Genomic DNA, 20,681 nt, shown 5'->3' on the forward strand with positions numbered 1-20,681 from the left:
AAACAAAATAAATAAACTTTGAAAACAAAACGAAAACAATGTGATAGTTCTTGAATCGAATAACTTAAAAACAATCCAGGTCATCATGGGGCTTCTTGTCAACTCTTCATGGGGCCTCTTGTCCACTCATCATGGGGCCTGTTGTCAACTCATCATGGGGCCTCTTGTCAACTCATCATGGGGCCTCTTGTCAACTCATCATGGGGCCTCTTGTCCACTCATCATGGGGCCTGTTGTCAACTCATCATGGGGCCTCTTGTCCACTCATCATGGGGCCTCTTGTCCACTCATCATGGGGCCTGTTGTCAACTCATCATGGGGCCTCTTGTCAACTCATCATGGGGCCTCATCATGGGGCCTCTTGTCAACTCATCATGGGGCCTCATCATGGGGCCTCTTGTCAACTCATCATCGGGCCTCTTGTCAACTCATCATGGGGCCTCTTGTCAACTCATCATGGCGCCTGTTGTCAACTCATCATGGGGCCTCTTGTCAACTCATCATGGGGCCTCTTGTCAACTCATCATGGGGCCTCTTGTTAACTCATCATGGGGCCTCTAGTCAACTCATCATGGGACCTCACCATGGGGCCTCTTGTCAACTCATCATGGGGCCTCTTGTCAACTCATCACGGGGCCTCTTGTCAACTCATCATGGGGCCTCTTGTCAACTCATCACGGGGCCTCTTGTCAACTCATCATGGGGCCTCTTGTCAACTCATCATGGGGCCTCTTGTCAACTCATCATGGGGCCTCTTGTCAACTCATCATGGGACCTCTTGTCAACTCATCATGGGGCCTCTTGTCAACTCATCATGGGGCCTCTTGTCAACTCATCATGGGGCCTCTTGTCAACTCATCATGGGCGCTCTTCTCAACTCCTCCTAGGGCCTCTTCTCAACTCCTCTTCTCAACTCCTCATGATATTTTGCCGAGGGCTCCATTTTTGCACACACAAATGTGTTCTCTTATATTCTTATTCCAGAAACTACACAGTCTGAAGATTGGCATTAGACTGAAAATATCCTTCATTCTGGAAACGGGATCAACGCCTTTATCTGAAATGATGGATAAGATGTCTTTCAGGACATATGATACAAGCGTACAGTTGCACAAGAACATTAGTAAGTCTATGGTAGCTTTGACGTTATGAACATATATTGGAATGAAACAAATGCAATGTTTCTCATTGTTCTTTTCTCACAGCTCTCTAACAGCATCTGGTATATAAACCAGCTACTCACGGCTCACTACAGTATCTAGTGAATAAGCTAAATACTTACTTCCGTCCCCCTCTACAGTATCTGGTATATAAACCAGCTACTCACGGCTCACTACAGTATCTAGTGAATAAGCTAAATACTTACTTTCGTCCCCCTCTACAGTATCTGGTATATAAACCAGCTACTCACGGCTCACTACAAATATTTACTTTCGTCCCCCTCTACAGTATCTGGTATATAAACCAGCTACTCACGGCTCACTACATTATCTAGTAAATAAGCTAAATACTTACTTTCGTCCCCCTCTACAGTATCTGGTATATAAACCAGCTACTCACGGCTCACTACAGTATCTAGTGAATAAGCTAAATACTTACTTTCGTCCCCCTCTACAGTATCTGGTATATAAACCAGCTACTCACGGCTCACTACAAATATTTACTTTCGTCCCCCTCTACAGTATCTGGTATATAAACCAGCTACTCACGGCTCACTACATTATCTAGTAAATAAGCTAAATACTTACTTTCGTCCCCCTCTACAGTATCTGGTATATAAACCAGCTACTCACGGCTCACTACAGTATCTAGTGAATAAGCTAAATACTTACTTCCGTCCTCCTCTACAGTATCTGGTATATAAACCAGCTACTCACGGCTCACTACAGTATCTAGTGAATAAGCTAAATACTTACTTCCGTCCGTCTCTACAGTATCTAGTATATAAACCAGCTACTCACGGCTCACTACAGTATCTAGTGAATAAGCTAAATACTTACTTCCGTCCTCCTCTACAGTATCTGGTATATAAACCAGCTACTCACGGCTCACTACATTATCTAGTAAATAAGCTGGATACTTATTGCCGTCCCTCTCTACAGTATCTAGTACACAAACCAGCTGCCCACAGCTCACTACAGTATCTAGTATGTAAACCAGCTGCCCACAGCTCACTACAGTATCTAGTAAATAAACCAGCTGCCCACAGCTCACTACAGTATCTAGAATATAAACCAGCTGCTCACAGCTCACTACAGTATCTAGTATATAAACCAGCTGCTCACAGCTCACTACAGTATCTTGTATATAAACCAGCTGCTCATAGCTCAAAGCAGGTACTCAGCTCAAAGACCTACTACAGTACCTAGTGCATACGTTAGCCACAAACAGCTCATCACCTACAACAATAACTAGTACACAAGGAAGATACTCACAGCTGAGATGAGCTGTCAGAGCTGATATGAGGAAGTCTCGCGAACCTTCAATTTTCTCTGGCTCCTTAAGGCCACTGCAATCTGGAATAAAACCGAACACGCCTTTAGAGCCTACGACAGTTGCCTATACCTCATGTTAGTGAGTTACAATGGTTCTCATTTCTGTCTTAGGGACACTTTTCCAGAAGATATATTTCTCTGTTAAAATGTACTTGGTTTGGGATTGTTTATTTTTTTTAAAATGGTGACCAGGAATGTTTGAAAACTGGCCTTATTCTAGATAAAAAAGCTCACAGAAGTATTCACTTACCAAGTGTTTGTTTGTTTGTTTGTTGTTTAACGCCGCACTCAGCAATATTCCAGCTATATGACGGCGGTCTGTGAATAATCGAGTCTGGACCAGACAGTTAAGTGATTGACATCATGAGCATCGATCCATGCAATTGGGAAACGATGACATGCATCAACCAAATCAGCGAGCGTTACCACTCGATCCCTTTAGTCGCCTCTTAAGACAAGCATAGTCACCTTTTACGACAAGCATGGCTTGTTGAAGACCTATTCTACCCCGATCTTCACGGGTCTTTCCCATAGTGAGGGATCAAAACACCCTTGTTGCACCCTGTTTGACACGACAGCGACCAGATTCATCTTGGTCAGCGTCACGCCTCTGAGGCAGAGAATGTGCCCATTGCATCTGTCTGTGACAACATACACGTTATCGCAAATATAACCCTCACCAGCAGCAATGACGTTGAGAGCCGAGATCATCGCTGCCTCCGTCCTGTCCATCTTCAGCTCGTGGATCTTCTCGGCCAGCTGGAAGGCAAGCTCTCTGTAGGAGTACAAAGGGTGCCATTCTGGCAGTTTCAAATGGAACATTTGAAAGAACGTTTTGGTCTTTGCGTCATACCATTCCTTTGCAGCAATGAGCAAGATGTTGGCAAAACACATATTCTGTACCACGAAATGACGATCCTCAGGGTGCAGATCTTTAAAACCTGAAAAATGTGTTTCATCATTTATTGTCTTTTAAATCTTATTGTAAACATTTATTGAAATCAATCATTTGTAAATGATATGTTTATATGGCCATTGTGGTTCGAAGATATAAGTAAATAAACCTGTTTTAAATAAATCTACATCAGCAAATTTAAAGGTCATGAAGAAAGTTATTCACATAAAAAACTTCTCTTCAATACAACTATTAATTTCGTAATTTTATTGGTGCAATGTATTGTAATTATTATATATTGTGTTGGACTTAATATAAAGGCATTGGTGAAGAAATGGAAAGTCAAAAACAGATTTCAGTGAGTATTAGTTAAAGTCTTGTGAATGAGTGAGTGATTTGGGTTTAATGCCGCTTTTAACATTATTCCTGTTATATCACGGCGTGTCAGATTAATGTGGGAGGAAAGCCCGAAGTGATGCAGGTCTCAGACGTTCACCACTTCGATGAAACCCACGAGCATGGGTATGGTGCTGACAAACCTAGAAACATATTCGGGGCGAACCGGGATTCAAACCCACAATCATAGGTTTCTGGCATGCCCAAGGGCCTGGTGAATGAGGAGGATATAAGAGTTTCCAAAATCTTGTTATGTTATAATAATTATATACTACTCATGGAAAGCTGACGATCACCCGATTCTTTCATATTACTACAGTTAATCTGTCGTGCCAGGGTACAGATAAGTCGGACATTTGTAGTCGTATATTTCTCTCACCTGGAACTTTACTCATGAAAACGAGTTCCTCCTTCACATAGGTCACAATACGGCGAACTGTAAATGGGAGATCCTCGTATGCAGGCCATTCCTCAATCTGCAACAAAATTTTAACAGTGTTGTTTTCCAAACAATACAAAAAGTGGTTTGATATTGCCATTTGGATTATATCCTGTAGTGCTAAAGTTATACTTTTGAAATAACGCAGGCTGCTTGCGCTTTCAAATGGATGTTTCTTGTATGTATAGATCCAACTATGTATATTCGCTGTATGTTAAATCATATATTTACATCATTAACTGACAACAAAATATTTCAACATGTCGTCATGTCATACAATGGAAACAGAATATGTCTCAACAAGTGAATTTGGTCAGTATGCCAGTTATACCATGACAAGATGCAGTACTTAGACGTCTACAACTTTAGGGAAGCAACGACACGGTTGGTTGGTTGGTTTGTTGTTTAACGCCGCAGCTATATTCCAGCTATATGACGGCGGTAAATAAATCGAGTCTGTACCAGCGAGTCCAGTGATTGATATCATGAGCATCGATCCACGCAGTAAGGATCGATAGCATGCATCAACCAAGTCAGCGAGCCTGACCACCCGATCCCGTTAGTCGCCTTTTACGACAAGCATAGTCTCCTTTTACGACAAGCATGGATTGCTGAAAACCTATTCTATCCCGGATCTTCACGGGCCCGAATTTGAACCCACGATTATACTTTTCTGGCACACCAGGTGCAACTCTGCATAGCGAATTGCGGGCCTTAGACTTGGCCACCCGTGGCCCCCACGTGATTTAATGAGAATACGATTGTTTTACTTACATGACTAAACCTCTCTTCCGGTGACAAATGACTCTCGCTGAGGTTCTTGAGGATCTCCATATACGCCTCCAGCATATCTTGCAGGACCTTGTGCTGAGCACTGGACATCTGGATGTCCCTGGGAGTGGGAGGGACTCTACTCCAGTACTGACACACGCGGTCGACGGGGAACCGGTACTCGGTCTCTAGTTTGCTTGCCAGGTGTCGCTCCTCAGGAAGGATGAGGTGGGAGGATGGATCTTGTTTTGTTGAAAGAGGAAGGGTATGTGTGGCAAGCCCTCTGTGATAGTATTCCAGCTGGTCCGTACAGGCTCTCATCTTGGCCTCGTGGTCGAACGGTCGAGGAAAGGAGTTATTGAAAGTGCACTTTCGGTCCGTTTGATGTGACCAATAATTGCTTGATTCAAGTCGCTGCCGAACATTCTTTAGAAGTTTTACTGAACCCAGGAAAAATGTGCTTAATTCCTTCATAATATTCCCGTCAATCTGATACAGTTTTTTCTTGGGAGTATCAGAAGTAGTGTTGTATAAAGGTGACTGAGGAACAGGATCAGTTTGTATTATGGCACTTCGAGAGTAATTTCCGCGCATAGGCAAAACATCTCCTGGTGAAAGACTCGGATTATGGGTATGAACATGCATATTGGAGAGTTCAACACTGACATGTGGAGAAGCAGATTTCTCTGGGCATGTCTCTCTACGCCTGGTAGAATCGTCTGTACTTGAGGTATGAGTGTTACCCAATGCATTGTGGTTCATTTCATGGCTGCTCGTAAGGGGAGTGGTGTGAAAGGCAAATTTCCTTGAAGTAGGAGACCAACAGTGACTGCCTGTGCTGGATGAAGCCACTGGAAAATGGGGAGCAGACTTTAGAGATCCATCCATCATTCCTCCAGATTCAGACTCTCTGGTTTGGGAAGGCGAATTTGATAAATCTAAAGGAATGTCCTCTGTTACCATTTGAATTGGAATATTTGGTGATGACGGTTCATCATACACTTGAGTTTGCGGGGAGTCCATATGAATGTCAGCGTGTGAGCTAGCGTTACTGACTGAGTCACTGTCGCTCCTCCTTCTTCTCTTCGGGTCCGAAGCTTCATCATCTGAATCTGTGGTCAGAAGAAGAGAAGGACATGTCTGTGGAGAAGAAGGGCTGCGGGAATTTGAGTGAGGCGATGGATGGAATTGCTGGTTCAAATATCGAATGACCATCACATCTCTTCCATCTTGATTTTCTGCATTCACAAATGAAACATGGCAGGCATCGTGGTTAGGTAAGACGTTTAGGTTATGGTGATCTTCAATGCCCATTTCCTTGGTCGTGTGACCCTTCCCCGGATCCGATGGATCTGTTATCACATGAGCCTGACAAGTAGGTGCAACTGAAAGATCATGTTCGACACTGTCAGCCACGACAGTCCCATCCTCCGTCTCATCTGCATCCATTGCTTTCTTAGCTTCATCCACCGTGAGAAGAGATCTGAGAATACACTTTTTGAGAGGCAGTGATCCTCTTGAAAGTTTTTGACATTGATCTGCGGTCTTTCCATCTCCACTCCCAGAAGAAGAGTCAGAATCAGGCGTAAAGGATCTTCTTCCAATTGTTAGCATCCCACGTTCATCTTTCGGTGCTACTGCCACGTCGTCCAGTGAAGGAGACATCCTCTGCCCTGTCCCTTCTCTGTGTTCACAGAAGGTGTTCCTGTTGACGGAAGTATTGGACAGTCTGTTGGCAATGATCTTTGAAAGATCGTCGTGGTCTCTTCCAAGCTTCTTCGGACGACCCATCTTTATAGCTAAGGAAGAAAAATGTTCCCTATAATTATTATCACCGCCATCTCCATCACCATTATGTTATCATACTTCCAGAAATGTGTAGAATTAAGAAAGCTACGGATATTCATTTCTTATACCACCAGCCCTGGTATTGAGCTGACTGACCAAGGTAAATATACGGGAAGAACCACGACCAGCAAACCGTTCGGGATCAAATTCTACACTCTGTGGCGTCATAGACCACCATGCTACCATGTCCCTCATCTGCTAAATCATTAAGAGTTTCAGCTGGCCACAGATTTTATACATCCAGATGCCCTTCAGACTAAGCAATATTTCATCTCCAAAGCATAATGATCATTATATAGATTTGCAAACTGATAGATGCATACACGAGACATCCCGTTTTTTTCCTAATTACAGGACGTGTAGGGACTTCAGTTGACATAATCGACACCTTAATACACCTAAATGACTGGGCCTTCCCTGAGGCCAAACATATTTGACGCTGTTGGTCCCATTAAATATACATTCTAACTTATTTTTCGACACCATGAGTCCAACATTAAAGATGACCAACATTATTTCACTGTGCGCCTTTGGTAAACAACTAAAAGCTCATCCCAACTGAGCACATTTGTGTTTTGTATTTTAGCCAAGATGGCCACCGGCAGCCATTTTTGTTTTTTTCGACCTGCCTTGAGCAAATACTACATATGAAACGACCTTAGGTTTATTATTCTCTTGATATACGCTCACCTCCTCTAGACATGCCTACATTGAGGCACTTCTGGTAGCGGCAATACCGACAGTTGTTCCTGTTGCGGGGGTTCAGCAAACACGACATCGCTCCCTTACACACATAGGACTGATATTCAAGGAGACCACGCCGGAAGAATTTCTATAAAGACAAAAGAGTGAGTGAGTGAGTGAGTTGGGTTTAACACCGCTTTTAACAGTATTCCAGTTATATCGCGGCGTGTCTGATTAATGTGGGAGGAAAGCCCGAAGTAATGCAGGTCTCAGACGTTTACCACTTCGGTGAAACCCACGAGCACGGGTATGGTACTGACAAACCTAGAAACATAATCGGGGCGAACCGGGATTCGAACCCACAATCATAGGCAACTGTGCACAGCGAATCGCGGCGCCTTAGGAAAAAGAGACAATTGCAATACTTTATTCTGAGCAACACCATATTATACCAACCTTGCATCCCTCGCATGTGTAGACTCCAAAATGGATTCCGTTTGCAATGTCCCCGCACACCCGACAGAGAAGTTGGCCCTCGCCCGGTTCCACCGCTTCTGGTTTTTCTGTAGGATATAAGGACGTTACGTTAACAATTTAATGTTGCGTTAGCGTCTGGTTGTGGTTGTGTCAAAGTGGCAGCTTCATGAAAAACAATTTTTTAAAACAAAGACTAAATTTGCATACGCTATGGCCAAATATCGGAGCAGGTTCCAAAATCAAACAATAAAGAAACAAATGACATACGAACAAAATGACAGCATACCAAATTTAATAATGACACCAATAGAAATAGTTCAACATTTTTATATGGCAAACATGAAGGCCATATTTGAAATCGTTTCAGAATATTGTTTAAAGCTCCATGTCAACACAGCTGTTCGCATGTACCTTTGAGTTTTGCAGTTTTGCCCCTTGTTATGAATAATGCACACACATTGTACAAGGACAAGACAGACACTACATTAAGGCAACTAGCGTGTCCTTTACGTGTTGCGGGTTCGGGCAAGGATGAGTCTTCGTGTATTTTGAAGGGGGGATGTGAAACGCGCGTTCCTGCCTTCAACGTCCTACCTTTTCGTGACATTCCCGCTGCCAGACACTTCTTGTACCGACAGTGCTGGCATCTGTTGCGTCCTTGCTTGGAGACATCACAACGACTATCACACTGCGACACAAATACGGGTTCTCCCTCCTTCGTGCAGCGGATGAAGAAACTCTGCAATTATGTAAAAATGCTGATACAAAACGCCGTCGTGTCACGCAAGAAACACACAGGGGGGGTGTCACGCTAACGTGTCACTTGGGCAGCAGACGGATAGGTGTCACGCTAACTTGTCACTCGAGCAACACACAGTAAGATATCTCACCAACTTGTCACTCGAGTAACATACAGACAGATATCACACTAACTTGTGACTCGAGCAACACGCAGGAGGGCGTCACGCTAACTTGTCACTCGTGCAACACACAGATAGGTGTCACGTCAATTTGTGACTCGATCAAAATACAGATAGGTATCAAGCCAACGTGTCAATTGAGCAGCATACAGAAAGGTGTCACGCTAACTTGTCACTCGAGCAACACACAGTTAGATATCTCACCAACTAGTCACTCGAGCAACACACAGAAGGGTGTCACGCTAACTTGTCACTCGAGCAACGCACAGATAGGTGTCACGTCAATTTATGACTCGATCAAAATACAGATAGGTATCACGCCAACGTTTCAATTGAGCAGCATACAGATAGGTGTCACGCTAACTTGTCACTCGAGCAACACAAAGTTAGATATCTCACCAACTTGTCACTCGAGCAACACACAGAAGGGCGTCACGCTAACTTGTCACTCGAGCAACGCACAGATAGGTGTCACGCTAACTTGTCACTCGAGCAACGCACAGATAGGTTGCTGTAGATAACCGTATGCCCTAATCCCTGTATCATCAGTTAGGACCCGTTAGAAAGGTCTACCATAGAGCGCAGCAGGATGTACACCTCGGATAAGCTACAGATCATGGCATTATTTTGTATAAAACATACCTACTAATTTCTTACTTTATCGCCTACTTCCAAATTCGTATACATTTGGATCGAGGGTCAATAAAGGATTCCAGTTGCAAAACGAAAACCGGCCGCGGCCGCCATAAATGTGTTCCATAGCTTCACCGGATTTGGTCTACGATCTGGAATCCTTTTCAAAGTTCGCTTTTGACGAAAGAAAGTGTACCGATTTGGGAGTTGCGAAATTCGTATGCAACAGAAGACTCCGAGCAGGGAGAAAACACACAAATCAATATGGATGACCTTTCAAGTATCGTTTATACTGTAACTGATATTGATATTTGAAAAAGGCCAGAGTGCTTGTTGTGTGGAGATACTAACGGCATCGGGTGGTCAGGCTCGCTGACGTGGTTGATGCATGTCATCGTATCCGAATTGGGTAGATCGATGCTCATGATGTCAATTACTGGACTGTCTAGTCCAGACTCGATTCTTTACTGACCGCCGTCATATAGCTGGAATATTGATAAGTGCGGTGTTTAACAACAAAACAATCAATCATATCAAACGATATGTGAAAACTGATATTTACCTTGCACGGGAGACAAACTAACGCACCAAAAAAGTTTCCACTGGCCTTTTCACCACACACTTGGCACGAGCCACCTGAGGACGTTCGAGGAACCGAAAACACTGGTTTCACACCGTCGACTTTTCCTGATAAATTGTCAAAGTTAGCAAACACTGAACCAATGTGGTTGTCATTCGTCACCTCCATTACTTGAAAAGACTCATTGTTGCCTGTACAGTTGGTTGTTTTGGACTGTAATGAAGGCACAAGATGTTTTCTTTCTATATCCGAACCATCTTGTCTAGCAGCGACAGTCGTTGAAGTACCATGCGTGGGTATTCCGCCACCTGAAAGACACGAGTTCTTGCCCCTCTCGTCGGGTGCACTTAGCTTCCACGGCGGAGCATCACCATTGAAGGTATCACAGGATTCATTCAAAACTTGTTCATTGCCCAACCCTAGTCCACCAGATGAGGCATGTACCGTTACATGTGCAAACTCATTATCATATGACCCCCCGTCATTATCAGATACCCGGGGTAGCATACAGCCCGGTACATGTGTCGGAGTTAGGAGCACCAGGCTGGGTGATTCCGACGGGCTGTACCCACCCCTAGGAGAATCGACTGCCAGAGAACCATCAGGGCTTAACGAACAAGGAGAGACATGTCCAAAGACCATCTCCTCATCCGCTGGCCACTGCATTGGCATACTTGATTGGAAAGGTTGAAGATGCTTGTACTAGCCTTAAGGGTAATCTAATAATGACACCAAAGTTAGAGCCAGACATGGAGAGGAAGGTAATTGTGTATCCATTCGTTGTCATCCCAAGGGAAAGTGAAGACGTCGACAATCAGCCGGATCTGAAAGAGAGACACACCTTCGTCACACTTGGGCGTTATAACATAAAACATTAACATGACACAATGACAGTAAAAGAGACGAGATAGGTTTATTGAGTGTGTAAAATACACACATTTATGTCCCATTGTTGGATCAAGTGCTTGCACTTGTCCACAGCATAGAAAATATATTCTATTATGTAAGGGAAAGTGCAGAGTCTCGTCTTCACAATCTTGTGTGTCATTAATAATCTGAATTAATGTTCACGAGAATTGAAACACTTCACACTTGATGTATGTTCTGATTTATAGGTACATGTATAACAGAAATGACACTTCGTTGGAGCCGTTTCCACCGACAATGGAAATGGGTGGTTTTAAGCAGCAAACACAATTATTTGACTAAATGGAATCTCATAAGAACATGCATTCTATTTGATATATCAATAGCATATGAGTTCAGTTTTTTTATTAGCGTCTTCTCTGTATACATTTGAGTTGAATTCAAATGAAAAATGACGGTTCTGTTTTGGGGGAGCGCATATTTTGATATTTTATTACATATTGATTGAAGAAAAATGCATGTTCAAGAAATACCAATTTGATTCGCCAAAATAAGTTACACATATTTTGTCACAAGAAAAAGAAGTGACCTTTGTCTCCAAGACAACTCTCCACTTCCGGCGTGTATATTCGAAACAAAACAATACACATGATGAATACGTGGTACAGTAAACTACGGTTATAACGAACTCAAAGGGACCACTAATTTTAGTTCGTCATAGCCGTATTTCGTTATAAGCATATATACAGCATAACTACAGCAAATAGTCGTGACAAAAAAGTAAGTTCGTTATACCCGTCAGTTCGTTATAAGCGTGTTCGTTATAAACGTAGTTTACTGTACTTGTTTCTGGATATCAACCACTTAATTCTTTGAATCGAGGATTCAGGGTCCCTTCATAAGACGACCCGTATTGAAATGATATATTTATACATACCGATATGTTTACATAAGGTTGGATTAATGTTCGCAAATAACAATATAATGACCTTCCTGAAATGTTATCCATACCGACATCGATCACTTGACAAAAAAAGAAACTTCAAGAAACTATTGAAACACAATGAAGTCTGTCATAAACAGAGCACAATGTCAACTGAGAATTACAAATAACCTATGCCATTTGAAATGATATTAAGAAACTACCTCTTATAATCCCGATCATGAGAAGTAAAAAATCATAAACCACTGAAAGTATTTTTTAACATTTGCCACTAATCAAAACAAGATATTGGAAATGAATAGAAACTGCCATGTTTTCCGACTATGTCATTTCTATGTAATTTTAAATAATATGAAGAAAATCCTTTTTATCATCATGATCATAGGAAGTACAACATCATTAACCTGTTTAGTGCAAAATTTAGTTTCATAATTTTATCTAATTCATTATCAATAATTTACGTCGCAAGGTTGAAATTTACAGTGCTAAATATGTTATAAATATTTTGGTAAAGAAAGTAGTCCAGAATGTTGAGAGATACACTATCACAATCAGGTAAATGCATGAGTCTTTACCGTTTTAGGCTATCCGCCATGGGTAATGGTTATAAACATTTCTTAAAACATAAGGGGCGCAGATAAAAAACATATCTGTAACGAAGATGAATTAAAACCAAAATTAAAATATTATTATCACGTTGAGGGACACACGCATGGGCGTCTTTACATATCTCCCATATGAATGGGCAACCTTATATATCTACCCGTGTGAATGAGCATCTTTAAATATCTACACTGAACATGAGACTAGATAGACAATTCTTCTTAGAATCTATGATAAATAAAAAATGAACTTCCATAATGTTAAATAATTCATCCTGACAGCGCATTACTTTAAGACAATATAATACTTAGAAATGAATACGTTATCATATTATCGTAATGCAATGCTGTCAGGATAGATTATTTTACCTAATCAAAGCTCAGTCTTAAGTCATCATAGATGAGGAGGAAAATGGTATCACACAGTCAAGGGAAAATTCAATGTATTGTTACTGTAGCAATACGTGAAGGTTGAGATGTAAATAAAAGCAACAACGTCATGAATGATTTACTTCTAGAACATATTCACACAAATAGATATGTCCTGTTATGGCATAAAATATGCCGCAGGCAATAGTCATATATTTAACGATGACATATTGAATTAAAAATTTGAAAACTGAACTTTATAAATATATAGCATAACATCCAAGTTTAAACAACCATCAACAAATTTAAACAAATTTCGTTTTATATCTTTTACATGATCAAAAGTAGACCCAAATATAGAATATACTTTGATATTGAAGATAAGGTTTGTTAACCAAGACAAAATGATATGAACTATTTCTTCTTTAATAAATTTGAACTTCATTTAAGGAGTGGGGATATATAATAGGGAGAAGGGGGTGATGAAAACTTATTTCAGACATAACCACAACTCTGTAAAAGTTGTTTGATTTTAAATGCCGCTGGATGCAGCCACTTGGTGTATTTCTGTCGGTAGGTTTATGGTTATTTAAAGCCATATTGGAAGGAGACCGGTTTAAATGATGTTCATTATAATTTACGAGAGAAAGGGCGGAGCTGGCGATGTGAAGACAAACCAAGAGGAGAGAATGTGGAATTCAACATGCGGTATAAGGAAGTCAAGAGAGAATTCCGACAACGTCATAACTTTTGTGAAAAATCTGGAAGTGAGTTGGAAAAGACATGTGAAGCTGATGTAAATACCTTTCATAAATCAGTTCGTAAGCTTTGCAAACACAAAAACTGGGAAAGAAAAACTTGAGTTCGCCTGTTCTACTGACACCGGTGATATATGTAAACTTTTTGGGACTTGTTATGCTTATAATACCTTATAATTTGGAACACTTTCACTGAATCTATGCTTGCTGATATAAAACTTAGTCTTGACTATAATTACTGATTCAACGATTCAACATATTCTATGTACCAATATTTCTGTTTGTGAATTTAACTGTTTTATACGTGAACTTCCCTGGCCCAGACTGTATTCTTAATGAGAACAGTTTGTACGTGGGTGAACAAAAATTAACTGATCTTTTTAATGCTATGCCTAAGTGCCAGTGTGTCCAAACGCTTAAAAAGCAGGATATTACCAACGAACGGGTGACAAGTACTGTGTCTGTGTAGATATAAGACCTAAATCGCGGATAAGACATTAACCAACCGGGATAAGCATGAGAACCATATTTGACGAATTCTGTCTTTCATAGCTTGAGATACAAAAGAAGTTAATCCTTTAAGATTAAAAATTAATTATTTTAGACATAACCACAGCCACCACTTTGTAAGATTTGTCAGACCTTAAATACCCAATGACGTTTACCTTGTTTTTCGCACACCTTCATCATATTATAACATTTGTGTGATAATCCATAATATTAAATTTATTCAAATTTCAAAACATTTAAATTAAAGCGACAAAATCTTTTCCATATTCAAAACAAATCTCTGCCAAAAGTTGAGCCGATTGTACGATTCCAACAATATCATGAGCATGTGTTTATGAATCACTATCAAATAGTGTCTATCACTATCAAATACCAGGTGTTCGCCAAATTTATTTAATGTTATATTTGAGATAACACGTTCTTTCTAAAGTACAGATTCTCGTACTTTTTCGGTTGAGTCCCGTCCGGCATTCTCTAAGAAGTTTTAATACTCTAAGAAGAAATATCTTGAATTGTGGAGTAGTTCTATTAATATCTACATTTAATGTATAACCGAGTATTGCTGGAGTATTGCTAAAAGCGACGTAAAGCGACATCACACAACTCACTATAACCCAACGTGACTCCTATATATGCATAAACGAAATCTGTAACTTTAGCTAAAGGTTCTCATATATATTTTCACTTATTATGTATTGATTATTCTTTTACATTGCAGTTTTGTTGGTATTTTATGTTTCATGGTGAATAATAATATTTTCAATTGATTTGTCAAATTTGTAAGCCGCATTACCGTATCTGGACAGCTAGCTGGCGTATAAACAAAAAGAACAAGAGTTTGCCACTAACGTGGCTACACTGATCCCCCACCCCTGTTGCAGAATTAATGACATAATTAAATCTAAACAAACCATATTTTTTTAACCAAAGTGGAACTTGTCATGGAAATTGTAAAAAAAAGATGAGTTTGGAACCTAAGTCCATCTTGTTGCCATGGAAACGTAAAAAATACAAATTTCTTAAATTTCTCAATAGCAAAAGGCACCAGTTCAGCATGTACCTGACAGACCTGCAAAGTTTCATGAAAAAATATTGAACGGTTTCTGAGTTATGCTCCGGAAACGAAACGTGACGGACGTATGGACGGACGGAGCCCGTTTCTATATCCCCCGCCAACTTCGTTGGCCGGGGGATAACAAACTGGACTTAAAATTCATCCTTGGAACACACCAACATTACAGATATATTTTTAAACAAACTGTCGCGTGTACATTACCTCTTTTATAACATAACATTTTCCAACATTGTTATTCTTGTAATGCGCTTGACATTAATTTTAGAAAAAAAAGTACAGTGACTATTATATTGACATCCTTCTCCAACGTCGCTATGTAAGTGCATTAATCTTGAACGCGACGTTAAACCCCATTTCACCACACGTCCTTTTCCAACAGTTATTCGAAGCGCTCGTAAACTACCCACGCTAGCTGTGCACAGGTATCGACGTCAGTATTAATTACTTAGAAACTAAACATTCGGATAATAATAATAATAATAATAATAATAATAATAATAATAATAATGTTTACGTTGCACATTGTGCATTATATGTCAGGCCAGTAAATCATGGTACATCCATACACTGTTTGATTTGATTATATATGTATTGTTTTAATTGCTTTCAAAATACCGTCCAGGGTATTGGATTGATTCTGAGTAGCTGAGTTTCAAGCCACCTCAAAACGTCAATAATATCCACCAGATTTGCTCTCGGCGAGCAGCTGTTGGGGAATAAAATCTAACCTTCACACTAAACTTAAAAAAACCATGGTATGACATATGTTCTTCGTGCACTAAACAAATGTGGGTTGAAAAATGACATGTTTTCAATGACCTTACATAGCCTGAACAATTAATTGTAATGTGGAAGATTTACAAAAATAATCCCCCAAAACGCCACCAGTTTATGTTTTCATAACGTCGAAAGCTGTTGGAAATGTGCATTCGACAGCATCACTAAAATAAATCAAAACCACCAAAATAATGACTTAATAGCCATTTGAAGTAATGAAAACATTAAAATGCTCGGTAATTTTAACTGTCTATTAGTAACCCCTTATTCTTCCCCGCCCTGAAGGCGGGGAAGTATACGGGAACGGTTAATTTTGAAGCATGTCTGCCGACATGTTGGTTTATTGGAAATTTCAAGCAACGCATTTACCGAAACGAAACATACAAATCATGTGCGTGGATGTTGATGCTATTATTTTCCAGCAATAAGAGATACTTCAAAATCGTCTTGCTATTCTGAGACTTAGTCACGTTTCGTAATGCAGATATCCCATTTGGTTTTTAAAAGAGCTAAATATGTGTAGGGGAAATATATATCTCATTTCGCTAAAGTTACCCTGTCTATATTTTGTAAGAATAAACTATTGCGCATTGGGCGATTATCTCCTTTAGCTATAGGCGTAGTATAGAGCTTTATCACGCACTGAGCTTGCAATGTTGTACATTGTATCTTATTCAAGCTGTATCACTGAGAGTGAGTGATTATCTCCCTTACCCGAACATCTCTCTTGCACTACCTTTGCAATGTATCGTATGTTATTCAGGGAGCCGTGGAGAAACGTTCCAGGGAGGAACTCAGGTCAGGCCTGTCACGCGCACTCAATCTTTCTAACCTTATCTCAATACAGGCAAAGAATGGCCAGGGGGGAAATAGGACAAAGAGTGAAAATATATCGTCTACGAGCCTTCCGTTACCCCTTAACTAACATACTGTCTACGAAATATTTAATTACACAATATATTCTTCTCCTCTAAAACAAGTGACATGATTCTGATTTCATTCCAAGGGTATTGAAAAGACGCCCCTGAAAGAATGGGCGAACTGTCTACATTTGTTATGAATATATATATAGCTTCGTGACATCTTTTTTTAATTCCATGTCATGCAATCTAAAACGCGACTAACACGATGATAGGATTATTTTAGTGTTGTCTTTTACATCCAATGTCTCGACAGACATTTGAGGGCGTTGACGTTTTGAATAATGTTGTTTGATTTTTGTTAGTTTGTTTTTTAATTTGTTTTAATGCCGATACATGTTCTTCAGATAAAACATAAGCAAATCACTTAAAGGTTTCGTAATGAAAATATTTACTGAGAACTCCGGTGAGTGGAATTTAAGTGACCTTGACACAGATATTACCACAGCACGTGGGAGGGTGTCTTGTAGATATGATTCCTCATACAGCGGTATTGATGTGGACGACATCCATAAATTGGTCAGTACGTGGGATGGTCCTATTAGCATACACCCTCCAAGGCAAGGCGTATCATTTCGCGCGTGATATCTTGAGAAACGGTATTCAGAGTCTCTTTAAAGATTTCAAGTTCTATGGCTGAAAAAAGTAGATTTGGATTGTGTGAAAAACGTGCAAGATAATACCATTTTCATGATAAAAGCTATTTATAACTATTAAATATAAAGTTTAGGCTGGTACATTACCTACATATGTCACAATATATGTTGCATTTTTTCGTTATATATTTTTTATTGTGATATATATTGCATAGGAAGATCCGAGTTCGAAAAAGATAATAATACAATCAATTGCCGAAATAGCATGTTCCCTGATAATGTAAAATCATTTGTCATTCGTACTGTGCAACTGATACAATAGGGTCCATCGTCCCTAATCCTGCATAATTAAGATACAGTAAACTACGGTTATAACGAACACGCTTATAACGAACTGACGGATATAACGAACTTACTTTTTGGTCCCGGCTACTTGCTGTAGTCATGCTGTATATGTACTTATAACGAACTACGGTTATAACGAACTAAAATTACTAGTCTGTTTGAGTTCGTTATAACCGTAGTTTACTGTATTTGTTTAATTAAAATTATGAGCCTGAATATATTTGTTAAGGAAAACACCTTGCAAAAACGTAATTTTTGTTTCCGAACTAGGCTGGAATTCTGTAGTTTCATTTTAGCGGGACTAACGAGTATATGCATAGACATCCGGTTCGTAAACAACACGGATTTCAAAGTCCAGATTTCGGTCGACATCAGGATTTGCAAAGCATGTGTACCACCAAATGAGCGTCGACGGATATTTTGCAAATCTTTTCATGTTTTTAATTATGTTTTTAATAATCACTTTTTTCATTGAAGCTTTGTATTATCTATCTAAATAATTAGGTATTTAAGAACCAAATGCGTTTCTTAAAAATAGTATATTTGTCGTACGAATGCAGACTTGTACCTCCCTTATAGCCAATAAACAAAATTTAAGTAATTAAAACATAATGCGTAATAAGTCTTTGATTACAGCAACAGGCAACATCGTGCTTCTTTAATTTGTATTTTAGCCCTATTGACAATTCTTGGAAATCCCTTCCCAAAGTGTCTCCCATCTTATATTTCTTTTCACCAACAACACTGTGTCTTTGAAGAATGTAATTAAAAACTCTAATGACAAGAAAATAATCTTATGCATTTTTTTAAAACGACTATATAACAGAAATCAATTATGAACACATTTGCAAGTTCTTTTGTCATCAAGGAATATATTACTTCTTCCCGATGGCAAAGGTTATTCCGATATCTCGACTCTTCTACTCGTTTTAAGCATGTAGTGTAATATAAGGCCAACGCCTGACGAGAAAAGACAACCAATACTTCTGAGTGAGTTGGGTTTAACGCCGCTTTTAACAGTATTCCAGTTATATCACGGCGTGTCAGCTTAATGTGGGAGGAAAGCCCGAAGTGATGCAGGTCTCAGACGTTTACCACTTCGGTGAAACCCACGAGCACGGGTATGGTGCTGACAAACCTAGAAACATAATCGGGGCGAACCGGGATTCGAACCCACAATCATAGGTTTCTGGCGTGCCCAAGGGACGCAACTGTGCACAGCGAATCGCGGCGCCTTAGACGACTGGGCCACCCGTTTGCCCCCCAATACTTCTGAAATGTGCACATTTTCGTCTAACAGGATATGAGAATACAGCGGGGGCTAAAAATAGCCCTCCTTTCATATTATTGGTCCCGCTCATAAGGACCGTTTACACAATGAATCTGTTACAACACGACTGTTGAGTCAATTCATTCAAAATCACATAGAGCAAAAATTCCGAGTGAAGGTTTCACATGTGAAATGAATGAAGTGTCATTCTGGAAAGTATGTAGCTCATCTAATAGTGGTGGTAAATGCATTCCGCGAAATGACGAATAATGATATTGACATCAACCTTTCCAAAGTAATTTCAACAAACGTTTAGAATTCTCAAGTATGCAGACCCAAACTTATGGGGTATGCGAAATAGTTCGTGTACTATGAAGGACCGATAATACTACTGGAACAATATGCATGCCATTATAAAGAGACAATTATAAAGTTATAATTGTTTGTAAGCCAGATATAATATTTTCCCGAGCCTTGCGTTTATCTATTAATGTTGTAAATGCTACAAGAAGAGTTGGTTGATTATTTCAAACATCTTTTTTTTCTTTCTTTTTTATATGTCTATTTGTTTATTTAAAAATCGAGAGGAAATGACCCTATGATAAAGCGAACCAACATTGTATTTATTTTTTTTTAATTTGGCTTACCTTATTTTACTTCCGTTGCGAGATTGTTTGCAATAAACAAATAAACAAGCATACGCTCCAGTTTAGAAAGAACATGTGTCACATTTTGTATATTTAAAGGTAGGGTTGTCACAATGATGTCACAACTAAAGGATTATACAAAAATTGTAAGCAACATTTACTTTATTAATTTTCGAAATTGGTCCGAATTTAACATTTCAAATGACTGAAAATGTTCGTCAAGAAGAACATATTTATATTGCAAACGAAAATATAATTTTTTATCTTGCCAAATCCGACTTTGTGAGAAAGTCTATCTCATTTCTATAGAAATGTCTATTGGGTGATCACAATATGAACCAAGAACATATTTATATCACAAATGAAAGTATAATTTGTTGGGGTTTTTTTACCAAATTTTCCGGTTTTGCTATTCCTTCATTATTGTAAACATGTTCTTCTATATAAACGTACGCTCTTCAATATTATTAAAAATATGTATCATTTTGTACATTTAAAGAGTGAGGGTTATCGAAACATATAACCCCAAATGCATATTTCATATTGTAAACAATCGTTTTTGTGTTGAATTTTGTGAAATTGGTTCTGCATAACTATAACCCAGTAAACAATCAATAAACAAACGTATTAACTAAGGTCAAGTATCCCAGCGTATTTATTATTGGGTAGTGTTATTTACATATTGAGAACAATATTTCATTTTTGTATTCTGCGATATTGGCCTGGCAGTGCTATTTATTTATAATTAATTGTTCACATTTTCGGCAATATACAAGCATGCCCGTCGATTGTTACAAGGATAAATGTCATTGGGTACAGTTAAGGCGAGGATTCTCAACATCTGTCACAAATTAAAATCTTATT

The 20,681-nt window shown here is 39.4% G+C and overlaps 1 protein-coding gene across 2 annotated transcripts in view; it reads right to left on the minus strand.

The window, feature by feature from the left end:
- Positions 1 to 291: 291 nt before the first annotated feature.
- Positions 292 to 20,681, minus strand: part of LOC139442498 (uncharacterized) — a 36,362-nt gene continuing 15,972 nt past the window's right edge. For both annotated transcript variants that reach the window (XM_071223311.1, XM_071223310.1), the window contains exons 2-10: positions 10,121 to 10,962; positions 8,600 to 8,744; positions 7,985 to 8,091; positions 7,535 to 7,676; positions 5,000 to 6,795; positions 4,166 to 4,262; positions 3,176 to 3,436; positions 2,436 to 2,516; positions 292 to 1,057 (exon numbers count right to left, since the gene is read on the minus strand). In XM_071223311.1, the coding sequence (XP_071079412.1) occupies positions 918 to 1,057; positions 2,436 to 2,516; positions 3,176 to 3,436; positions 4,166 to 4,262; positions 5,000 to 6,795; positions 7,535 to 7,676; positions 7,985 to 8,091; positions 8,600 to 8,744; positions 10,121 to 10,810 (3,459 nt within the window). In that variant the 5' untranslated portion in view covers positions 10,811 to 10,962 and the 3' untranslated portion in view covers positions 292 to 917. The remainder of the gene's footprint in view (positions 1,058 to 2,435; positions 2,517 to 3,175; positions 3,437 to 4,165; positions 4,263 to 4,999; positions 6,796 to 7,534; positions 7,677 to 7,984; positions 8,092 to 8,599; positions 8,745 to 10,120; positions 10,963 to 20,681) is intronic.

The sequence above is a fragment of the Haliotis cracherodii genome, unplaced genomic scaffold (assembly GCF_022045235.1).
Source record: "Haliotis cracherodii isolate W230 unplaced genomic scaffold, xgHalCrac1.p SCAF_5, whole genome shotgun sequence".
Classification (NCBI taxonomy): Eukaryota; Metazoa; Mollusca; class Gastropoda; order Lepetellida; family Haliotidae; genus Haliotis; species Haliotis cracherodii.